Raw genomic sequence first — 11790 nt, 5'->3', positions numbered from 1 at the left:
CAAGTTGGAATTAAAAAAAGCTCTTAAATTGTCGCTTTAGAAATGTGCAGATATACCCTGTACCTACACCCACAATGTATGTGTTTGTTTACTGTTGAGTGAGGAAAACAATGTTATGCAAATCATCTGGGGACCCCCCCCCCCCCACCCACATCCTGACCCCCAGGTTGAGAATACAATAATTGAATATAATGTTTTTTTTTTACAAAGAATCAAATGTTTTATAGTCATCATGATTCACCAGGGAGCCTGCATTGTCTTGGTTCCAAGCTTTAAATAAATATTTGTCCGGAATCTCTACTGCTATAGAGCGTCGCAGTCCCGCCCCCTACCAGTGCCCAGGAAATTATTCCCCGTTCATTTTCCTCAAAAAGTATTTATTTAAAAACCTTTTAAGCCTCGTACAAAGCCAACTCGAGTTGTGACAAATCATGGCAACAAACACAATTTTTTGGGCCGAACAAATAATTAGAAAGAAGAAAAAAAGGGCAGGTTACAACAGTTTTTTTTGTTGTTTTTCTTCTTTGTAATTATTTGTTCGGCCCGAAAAAATGTGTTTGTTGTCATGCTTTGTCACAACTCGAGTTGGCTTTGTACGAGGCTTAAAAGGTCTTTAAATAAATACTTTTTGAAATGTCTATGAGGAAAATGAACGGGGAATCATTTCCTGGGCCCTGGTAGGGGGCGGGACTGCGACGCTCTATGGGTGTAGTTGTAGTTATGGTGCAGTTACTGACATGTATACTGTAGGTATGGTACGTAGGTACGTCTCTAAATGCTTTGATGAATTGAACAAGGTGGACCCTCTTGTAAACAAGTGTAATGCTTTATTGGGTCGTCCACACACAGTTAATTAACAGTCTTTGTATTGAGTTGTGCTTGAATTGTACTGAATATTAAATAAATAAATATTTCAATCAATCAATCAATCAATCAATCAATCAATCAATCAATCAATCAATCAATCAATCAATCAATGGTGCATGTGTAGATAGTTAAAGGCTGTAATATGGGTGTTTGTCTCCCCCTAATGGACAGACTATTCCTACACTATTCCTGCTGTACTTTACTTTTTCTTTTTTTCTTTTTCTTTTTACTTCCTTAGCTGTCCCCAGCTAAATGATGCAGAATTGGTAACCAAATGGACCATTTCTTTAGATCTTTAACTCTTGAGAGTGTAAAATAGGGTCCATTTGGTTTCATTTTACACTCTCAAAAGGTACATTATTTTAACACATTATTCAAAGGTTTGGGTCTGAAAGGCTAAATCTCATCAAATGGTGGTCTGTAGCGTGGCTCAAATGCAGAATAAATAATATGATATTGATATGAAATGGGTTGAAAACCACTGTCAACAAGGGTCTCTAATCATTTACTTCTCTCCCCCCCGTCTCTCCCTCTCTCTCTCCCCCTCTCTCCCTCTCTCTCTCTCTCTCAGAACCTCCCTCTGATGATGGTGAGTTAACGACAGTCACAATAACTTCCTTCCTGCTCAGCAAAGAGGAGGAAGTATACAGAATATAAATGTGTCGGAAGTTTCGGAACATTAAAAAACATGCATGCTGTCAATATGTCTCTGAACGCACGCGACGCACGCACACACGACGCACGTACGCACACACACACACGTACCAGGGATGAGCGCAGAAAATCAGAGAGCCAGAGGCTGAACTTTGATCCATTACACAATACTCACTCTCTTCTGTAGAGTTCAGTGGTCGGCAACCTATTTGACATGAAGTGCCATGTTTTCATTTTCTTGATAGTCAGTATGCCATATCAACATTAACCCATTTTGACTTGAGATCAGATTCTAAAATGTCTTCTACATCCTGACAGTTTTCTGAAAAAGATGTTTCTATGTCAGTCGTTCTTCGATTTTTCTAAAATAGCAGACCTACAAGCTCATAGGCATAGCGCGCCACTCGGTGGCGCGCTATGAGCTTGTAGATCTGCTATTTTTCAACAGCTAAAGCATAACATAATGCTAACACCAAAAGGCCCAGAATGGGTTAAGTTTAATTATGACACCATATCTATCAAAATGTTATATTTCCACCAGATTTTAGTTGTCCATATTCATAACAACCTGTATTTCTCTTCTTATTTAGATATATTTTCTTTCACGTCAGGATGTAATGATCATTAGCAATAAAAACCCACCTATATCTCCCAGACTCCCTCGGTCCCTCCACAGAGTTAGGAGTTTGAATAAATGTAGAATTATAATGCAGGATAGATTTTTTAATATTACATTTTTAAAGAAAAACCTCTCTCACACACTTGCCTATGGTTGCCTACCCCTGGAGTAGGCTATAGGCGATGCTAATACAATATAACTCAGGCGACTGTGGCTCAAGAGGTAGAGCAGGTCGTCCAATGATCCATGTGTCGGTGGTTCGAATCCCGGCTCCTCCTGGCTACATGTCAAAGTGTCCTTGGGCAAGACACTGAACCCCAAATTGCTCCCGATGTGCTGGTTGGTACCTTGCATGGCTTCCGCCACAATCGGTGTATGAATGTGTGTGTGAATGTGTGAATGTAATGCACAATCTATGTAAAGCGCCTTGGATAAAGGCGCTATATAAAATGCACCATTTATGCAATTTGGCTACATGTCAAAGTGTCCTTGGGCAAGACACTGAACCCCAAATTGCTCCCGATGTGCTGGTTGGTACTTTGCATGGCTTCCGCCACAATCGGTGTATGAATGTGTGTGTGAATGTGTGAATGTAATGCACAATCTATGTAAAGCGCCTTGGATAAAGGCGCTATATAAAATGCACCATTTATGCAATCATTGGTTGACCCATTGGTCAAGATGAGCAAGCAGGCCAGGCTCTAATTAGCTCAATGGTAAAAATGTACCAATGGGCAATTAAGTTAGGTGGAGTGGGAGTGAAGGTGAATATTGTCTGAATAACATTCTTAACATTAGTCGAAAAGCACTGGCATCTATCTAATAATTTAGCGATCGCCTGCCCGCTGTCTATTTTGCTCGGTCGCTGTCTGTCAGTCCGCTGTCGTTCAGTCAGTCAGAATACTGCCTTCCGGCTCACCAGTGAAATGCATGCATGCACTGTTTGGACACAGATTAATACTGGGACACAAAATTATCGCTAAATTATTAGATTACCGTACCCACACTGAACATCATTTGCTGTTCATATATTCAGAACGGGTAAGGACTAGTATTGAACAAGTAACCAACAAACATTTGCATAGTATAATTAACATTCATCAAAATATAAGCATCCAAAACAATCCTTAAAATACGACTTTCCAAGTTGTGTGGGGTGGGGGGGTAGTCATACATAATCTCCTTCAAGTCTCCTTCTTGTGATTGGTCGAGTGGGGGTTGGTGCTTAGTATGGAGGTGCTGTGTGTGGTGGAGGTACATAATGTACATTTACTGTACTAACTGGAAATACCGCATGACCAAGCACAGTATGCACTTATGCAATAACTCAAAAGCATGCAGTTATGCAATCCCTTAAAGCATGTGTAACCGGGCGGAGTTCGGATAGGTCATGCATTTTATTCTGTGGTCTGTGGGCGTGTCTGTGGCTAATTGCTCGTGTCGTTGAGAATGACTGGAAATTACAGAGATAGACTATAGGTGCAGTTGCCAGTTACTGCATTTCTATGAAGAGTTGTTATTTCCTGTACGACAGGTAATATGTGGTTTATAACACAGCATTGTAGAGTATACCTTTAAAAACAAAGGTGAATGTTTGTAAAGTTTCTAAGGTCAACCACACCGATAGCCTGGTTTCCAGCCCATAGACCCCACCCACTCGACTGAGCGCAAGAGCTGGAGGCTCTCAGAGTCTGACAATCAGGCTACCACACCGATGCAACTCCTTGAGTTGCAAGGAGTTGACCTTAAAACTGTTTTGTTGCAAGGAGTTGACCACCTTACAACTGTTTTGTTGCAAGGAGTTGGCCTTAAAACTGTTTTGTTGCAAGGAGTTGACCTTAAAACTGTTTTGTTGCAAGGAGTTGCAAGGAGTGTGGTTTGGGCATTGCTGCCTGTTGCGTTCACACGGGCAGACGCAACGATGCAGTCTACCATGCATTGTCATTGGAAGTACAAATACACTGTGTATAGAATATGTTCTATTTTTGTACTATCCTTCCTACACCTGTGTATTTATAGTCTGTATATTTATAGTCCCAATGCACTTTAACTTTCATCTGGATAATTCCTCACTGTTAGGTTCCACGTGAAAGATATGTATGAAGTAATGATTGCTGGCTGTGTGACATTGGTTAACTAAGGGCCTGCCCCCTGCACCATGTGTGTACTTAAGCCTTACTGTGTTGCCCCCTCGGGCTATGACCTGACGAAGATGTAATTGACACATCGAAACGTTGTCGCTTTTTACCTGCACCCTGATATAATAATATAAGGGCCTAAATCGTCTGAGCTGCTCCAGTGCCTTCTTGTTCACACTGTGTGTAGCTTTGCATCTTTGCGTCTCTCTGTGTGAACGCAGCATTACGATCGAAAACATTACGTTATGTATTTATTAAAGTCTCGCCAGTCTCGGACTGATTTGTGGACATATTGGGGGGACCTCTGAACAGGAGTTTGTGTGTGTTAAAAAACATGTTTTTGGTAGATCAGGGACATGCGTGGACGGAGCAGTCGGGCATGCATTTATAGTGCAGTGCATACTGTAAAATGTCAGAGTGGATGAATGGGTTCCATTTACAGTGTTGCAATTTAGCTCACCGTTGCCACGGAGACTGACAGTTGTCACTGTGTGTGTTTCAGTCAGAGAAGCACCTCTAATAGACCACCTGAATGCTGGTAAGACACTACACACACCATGCTTTACTTTTAAAACAAGCAGTAGGTTACTGCACGGTAGGCATTCCTGCAGGTTATACCAGTAGGTATCTACGGTACAGTAGCCTTTTCGGGTTTATGATCCGGTCGGGAGCGGATGATATCGTTACGTCATGTTGTAGTCATTGTTTAAGTATAGTCATCAGGCCGGAACCCTCAAACCAGAACTTCCTTTCCCCTCAAACCGGAACATCAATACCTTCCCAATAAATGTTGATAAACCTGCACTGTTGTTTTTGACAATGTTAATAATTATACTTTGTTTTCATTTAGATCGTGATGAAGGCACTACAGCTGCAGCCATCCCTGCAGGAGAAAATTCAGGTTTGACACTAATGTAACTAAATACCTACCTACCTACTGTACCTACTTACCTACCTACCTACCTACCTACTGTACCTACTTACCTACCTACCTATACCTACCTACCTACCTACCTACCTACCTACCTACCTACCTGTTCATTTTGTGACTAAAACTATGGCGAAAAATGGCTCCATTTGTACACTTATTATTTCCAAAATGGTATTCGCTCAAGTTGGCACAGAGCCATGTATTTCTTGCATGGGAAACAGAGAGCACTAGAGTGTTTTTTAAATGTATTTTACTTTTATTTTATTTATTCAAGAGTGGATAAATACATCAGAATGTATTCATATCATGAATATGAATGCATTCTTTCTTTTCAAAATCTTTTTATTCAGGTTTTTGTAACAGAAGCCCAGGGTCAAGTATTAAACAGACATATAAAATATAAAAATAAAACTCAATCCCCTATCCCACCCCTCCCCCCACAAGGATAGTCGGAAAAACAGTCTGGAGGAAATAAAACAATTCAATAAATATATCTATATACACATATACACAAAAATACATGCATACATAATTACAAAAAAAAAAAAAGATAATAAAAAGCAGATTTTTCATAGAGCAGATCTAGTTTCTGTTGTGGTTTGGCGTTGGCCGAGGCATAGGCACGGCACACTATGCAGTTTGTGTGTTGTGGTAGAATGTCATAAACGGGCCCCAGGTCTTGTAAAACTTTATAATGCATTCTGATGTATATATATTTTTTTGCTGGGCTTGATACACTGGTGGCAGGCAGTAAAGTGAACATTCTAAAGTTGTATAAGTTTAGTTGTTGTGGTATTTTGTCACTGACAAATAACAGCAGAATTCTGAAATGGCATAAAGGCCAGGAAAGACTGTGAATGGAATATGCACAGTGCAATGAGTGCATGTGTATCTGTGTACCAGCTCAGTGGCCTTGTGGTTAGAGTGTCCGCCCTGAGACTGGGAGGTCGGGGTTCAATCCCTGGCCGGGTCATACCAAAGACTCTAAAAATGGGACCCAGTGGCTCCCTGCTTGACACTCAGCATCAAGGGTTGGATTGGGGGTAAATCCCTGCGACATACTAGCGTCATGTCCAGGGGGTGTACTTGTACATCAAGCTGCCTCACGCTACAGAAACAGGAGATAGGCTCCTGCCCCTATGGGCCTCATGGCTCGGCAAGGCTACTTACTTTTATGTGTATCTGTAAACTTCAATAGACTCTATGCAAAGACCATTTTGGAAATAACTCTTCATACTTCTGGGCCTCTTCCAACCTTCTTCACAGGTGTTATCAATGATACTAATTAAGGCTCTGTTCCAACTGTGTACTAGTGTTTAGTGTACAGTGGTTCTCAAACCTTCTCAAAGGACCCCCGACCCCGTAACTCTGGGAGTGTACAAATGGGACCCGTAAGACAACATTACGTATTGTAATGTTGTCTTATACTTTATTTAACCCATTTTGGGGCGGGAACCCCTTTTGGTGTTAGCATTATGTTATGCTTAAGCTATTGAAAAATAGCAGATCTACAAGCTCATAGCGCGGCACCGAGTGCCGCGCTATGAACTTGTAGGTCTGCTATTTTTGAAAAATCGAAGAACGACTGACATAGAAACATAGCTTTTTCAGAAAACTGTCAGGATGTAGAAGACATTTTTAGAATCTGATCTCAGGTCAAAATGGGTTAATATAAAAATAATATAGACTATACAAATAGACTAATTATAATGCTATCGTGGAGCAAGGCGTGATATGTTTTATTTATTATATCATATTTATAGGCCATTATATTATTGCTGCATGGGTTCGAGCAAGCCGGAGAATCTGGATAGAACCCTGTAGTGTGTGATGCCCTGGCTAAGATTATCTGCTAAGATTATCCTGTAAGATTATCATGTGTATGATGCTATCAGATTTCAAAATTGTCTAAGATTGAAAGAAAAAAACTCCACCCTAAGTATCTGTCTGTCTGCTCATCTTACATGTATGTCTGGTTTTCAGGGCCTGCAGATGACACCGGTGAACAACCAGGTGCGTGTGTGCAAGTGTGTGCGCGCATGCACGTGTGTCTGTGCGTGTGTGCGTGCCGTGTGCGTGCGTGCATGTGTGTGTGCTGAGAGAGAGAGAGAGAGAGAGAGAGAGAGAGGGCTTGGTGACTTCGGATGCAGCTGATTAGTTGGACTTGTGTATTAACGTTTAATTAATTTTAACAAATTAAATCTGCACAGACTGACACACCTCTCCAACTGCACATCAACGCACTATTCAGCCAATCACAGACTGACACACCTCTCCAACTGCACATCAACGCACTATTCAGCCAATCACAGACTGACACACCTCTCCAACTGCACATCAACGCACTATTCAGCCAATCACAGACTGACACACCTCTCCAACTGCACATCAACGCACTATTCAGCCAATCACAGACTGACACACCTCTCCAACTGCACATCAACGCACTATTCAGCCAATCACAGTGGCAGCGACAAACAAAGTATTCAGGGCAGGCCTGTCGCCATGCTCATGATTTCAGAGTCTTTCAATGTCTGTCAAATATTGGTTAGAAATGTGTGTTATGAAGCCTTATAAGCACATTATATTGCATTATAAATGTGATTACAATGCATTTACAGACCAGGACCTTTAACCCATTTAGGCCCGACGTCAAAATTAAAAAAAATGTCCTCTAAATCATGACAGTTTTCTGAAAAACCGTCGTTCTCCAACATATTCATGTCAAGGACCCCAAATATGACATTGGTGGCCGACCCCCATCTGAAAATATGTTGTTCCAGGGACCCTCCCAGTAGCAAAGATTTGAGAAAAAAAACTTGCTCTGTAACAATATATATTCAAAGATTTCAGGCACATTCCGCGCTATGAGTTTGTAGATCTGCTATTTTTCAATAGCTAAAGCATAACCTAATGCTTAAAACACCAAAAGGGGTTCCCTCCCAGAATGGGTTAAGTAAAGTGTTAACTATACCGTATCAAATGTATTGGTTTGAAAACAAAATGCTCTGAGAGGCATCTTTATTTATCGAACATTGGCAGCAATATATCAATTAATTGATGCAACGTCTCTCTGCTCCTCAGGTGTGACAGAAGCGCCACAGACAGACAGCGGCATAGACAGCGTGACAGTTGACAGTGGGACAGACAGCGGGGCGGTTGACAGTGGGACAGACAGTGGGACAGACGAGGAAGAGATAGAGCAGGCAATCGACGACGAAGAGGAGGCGGAGAGTCTAGAAAAAGACAGTGCCGACGACTTGGACGACGTTAGCGATGAGGGGGAACAGAGCAGCCAGGAGAGCGAAGAGCAGACCAACGAGAGTGACGACAGCGATGCCGACGAAAGCCAGGGAGACGAGGCAGGGGAAGCGTCAAAGTCAGGAAGTCCAGAGGAGGAGAAGGAGGACATGGGGTCAGACGAGAAGACAGACAGCCAGGAGAGTGAGATGGACGACAGTGACACAGACGACAAGGACGACAGTAGCCCCGCTGACGAAGACAGTCCAGACGTCATCGACAGCGCCGACGAAACGCAAGAGGACAATGACAGCGAGATGCCAGACGACGCGCAGGAGGTGGGCGATGACAGCGAGATGCCAGACGACGCGCAGGAGGTGGGCGATGACAGTGAGACAGATAGCGTCAATAGCGACGATAGCGATGCAGATAGCGTAGACGACGACGCGAAGGACGACAGTGACGCTGCCGACGACGTCAGCGAGACGAGTGAACAGGAGGACGCTGATGACAGTGAGACAGACAGTAATGAGGGTCCCGACGCTTCTGACAGCACCGAGGATTCCGAGGAACCCGAGGAACTCAAGGAGCCCGAGGACGCCGAGGATTCCGAGGAGCCCGAGGACGCCGAGGATTCCGAGGAGCCTGGCGACTTGCAGGAGACCAATGAGACAGACGACCCAGAGGACTCTGAGGAACCAGGCGACCTGCAGGAGACCAATGAGACAGACGACAGTGACGAGCAGGGCGACGGCGAGGACCTCATGACGGGCGCCGATGTGGGCAGCGAGACCGGCGAAGTCGGCGACGACAGCGACATGAGCGACGACGACATGAACACAAACGAAGCCGAGGTTAGCTTAGAAGAACCGGAGGACAATGACAGTGACGACACAAACGAAGCCGAGGTTAGCTTAGAAGAACCGGAGGACAATGACAGTGACGACACAAACGAAGCCGAGGTTAGCTTAGAAGAACCAGAGGACATTGACGATGACAGTGACACAGGCGACAGCGACAGTGAGACAGATAGTATGGAGGACAGCGAGACAGACGACTTAGACGACAGTAATTCGTCAGATGCTGCAAGCGACGATACTGATGACGCGACCGACGACAGTGATGGTGACGATACCGGTGACGATACCGGTGACGATACCAGTGATGATACAGGTGATGATACCGGTGATGATACCAGTGATGATACTGGTGACGGCACCGGAGACGGCACCGGTACCAGTGACGATACTACTGGTGACGACGCAGCAGTGATAGCAGAAGAAGGTGACACAGCGGTGGAGCCCAACGCAGGACAGGCCAACTCCGCCGAAGCCGAAGGTCAGTATTGCGACACTAATTAAAGCCCTGCTCATAATCGTTCCCTGTCACGTGGAAACGCCAATATGTCCAACATTTTTTAACTTTTCAGGAGTCAAAAGTATACAGCGGATCGGCAAGCTCGAAATGTCCCGCATCTGCTACTTTCGATGCTTTTGTGTGTTGCTGTATTAGTGTGACCAAGCAGGGCGTTCATTTACGAGAAAAGAATAGAAATAAATAAGTTAAAATATGGAGATACAAGGTTTCTGCGATACACGATCTGGACTGGAGGAGTCAGATGGTCCACCTTGTGTCGGTCTTCATTAGAATGTCCGTTGCACAACACAAGCGATTAATTAGGTATATAGACCAATTATTAGTTTACAAACATTGAGACTGGTCGCACGGGTGACTGTTTCATGTAATCAATACCCAACAGATCTCCAAACCTGTTGTTTTGGAGTGTGCTGGTTTCAGTTCATTCGACCTCTTCTTGTGTGTTGGCTAGTGAGGTGCACCCTAGGAGGCGTTTATACTTCATTGTGCAGTATTGCACGCAGAGAACAGCTGATATATACAAGCTCACATCGCGTCTCGGATGCGACTGTTGTGAGCGTAGAGGTCTGCGACGTGCGCGACACCATCGAGGGACGGAGCATAAATTATACTTTTGATGGGCTGCAGCTGCGCGTGCATTCGTGCACAAACAGGCTCTGCTGCTGTGATCATGAGCGCTCCCTGCGTTCTTATGACAGCGACAGGAGGTGTGGTGCTGCTTTGAATTGCCATTATTGTTTACACACAACAGAAACCAAGGATTATAAATTGCAAGAACGAGAGATCACAATACAAATCCTAATCATTCTGCCTCCACCACTGGGAGAAAAACGGCATCTGAAAGTGTGATGGTGCATTTTTACACGTGAGCGCAGTTAGAACTTTTCCATTGCACCTTATGAGGGAGGGGGGTTCATGTGCTGCCGGCCTGCACACGCATGCTGGCGCTTATCAGTGTGACGTCGTCTGATAAGGCGTCTATAGGGCCGGTACGTGTCACACACGTTAGAATTTAACACCTCCTTAACAGTATAAGGGGATAAATGCAAGGATCATGTGATCTTGTTTTTTCCTTCCACAGAACATAACAGATTGAATTGACTTGCATGACATGCAGTCTGCCATTGATGCACCCATACTGTACAATCCTTCCTACCCTAGTGGGACTAGTGGAGAAGAGATCTAGTAGAACTAAAAGACACACTTAGTAGGACTCAAAATGTAGATTGAAATGTAGATCTACAAGCTCACACCGCATTGCATAATTTGCGACACATTGGTATTAGCCCACTAGTATGTGCCATCGCTATGCCATTAGTCCTGTGTGTACCTTCACCTCTGTTGAGCGTCGTCAGAGTCGGCTGTAAAGGCTGAATCAACTCAACACGGCCGTGAATAGCCGACCTGCCTGCGTGCTGTTCTTGGCACGCGTGTCGTGCGACGGCACATTAATTAGGTTTTACTAGTCCATATCTGATTACTGTGGAATTCCTGCCTGGCGACAACTAAGCAGGAAGTAGAATGATTTAAAGACCGGGTGAGCAGGAAGGTTGACGAAGGGCTTTTGAGAAAGGGCTTTTGAGAAAGACGTCGTGGGAACACAGCAGGAAGCTATGCATGACACACACGCCCCACACGCCCACGTACACACACACACACACACACACACACACACACACACACACGCACACGCACGCACACACACACACACACGCACACACACACACACACAGAAAAATATTCTCAATGTCCTGGTATGAGGAATCATTCAATTTAATTAAAAGCCATACAGTTCCCATGGACACTCAAGACGCACACACGACACACAATGATAAAACATTTTTCAGTTGGTATGAGGAAATGTCATTTAAATGGAAGGCCAAACAAGCACGGACGCATAGCACACGCACGCACGCATGGAAAAATATTCTCAATGTCCTGGTATGAGGAATCATTCAATTTAA

General features: G+C 44.0%; 1 protein-coding gene and 1 long non-coding RNA gene across 2 annotated transcripts in view; both read left to right on the top strand.

The window, feature by feature from the left end:
• LOC306937820 overlaps positions 1–1456 on the top strand; it is a 3728-nt gene extending 2272 nt beyond the window's left edge. Inside the window, exon 3 of the long non-coding RNA XR_013791660.1 lies at positions 1439–1456. This is a non-coding gene — a long non-coding RNA (uncharacterized lncRNA). The remainder of the gene's footprint in view (positions 1–1438) is intronic.
• A 1978-nt stretch (positions 1457–3434) lies between these two features.
• stm (starmaker) lies at positions 3435–10550 on the top strand (the record flags this gene model as incomplete). The annotated part of the gene is made up of 7 exons (XM_079522975.1): positions 3435–3447; positions 4781–4816; positions 5129–5179; positions 7193–7222; positions 8294–9586; positions 9623–9787; positions 10525–10550. The coding sequence occupies 7 exons, from the start codon at positions 3435–3437 to the stop codon at positions 10548–10550; spliced, it is 1614 nt and encodes a 537-aa protein (XP_079379101.1).
• Positions 10551–11790: the final 1240 nt, after the last annotated feature.

This window comes from Electrona antarctica (genome assembly GCF_951216825.1).
Source record: "Electrona antarctica genome assembly, chromosome: 15".
Taxonomy (NCBI): domain Eukaryota; kingdom Metazoa; phylum Chordata; class Actinopteri; order Myctophiformes; family Myctophidae; genus Electrona; species Electrona antarctica.
Note: the sequence above shows the minus strand (reverse complement) of the source record. Positions and strands in the feature narration are given on the sequence as shown.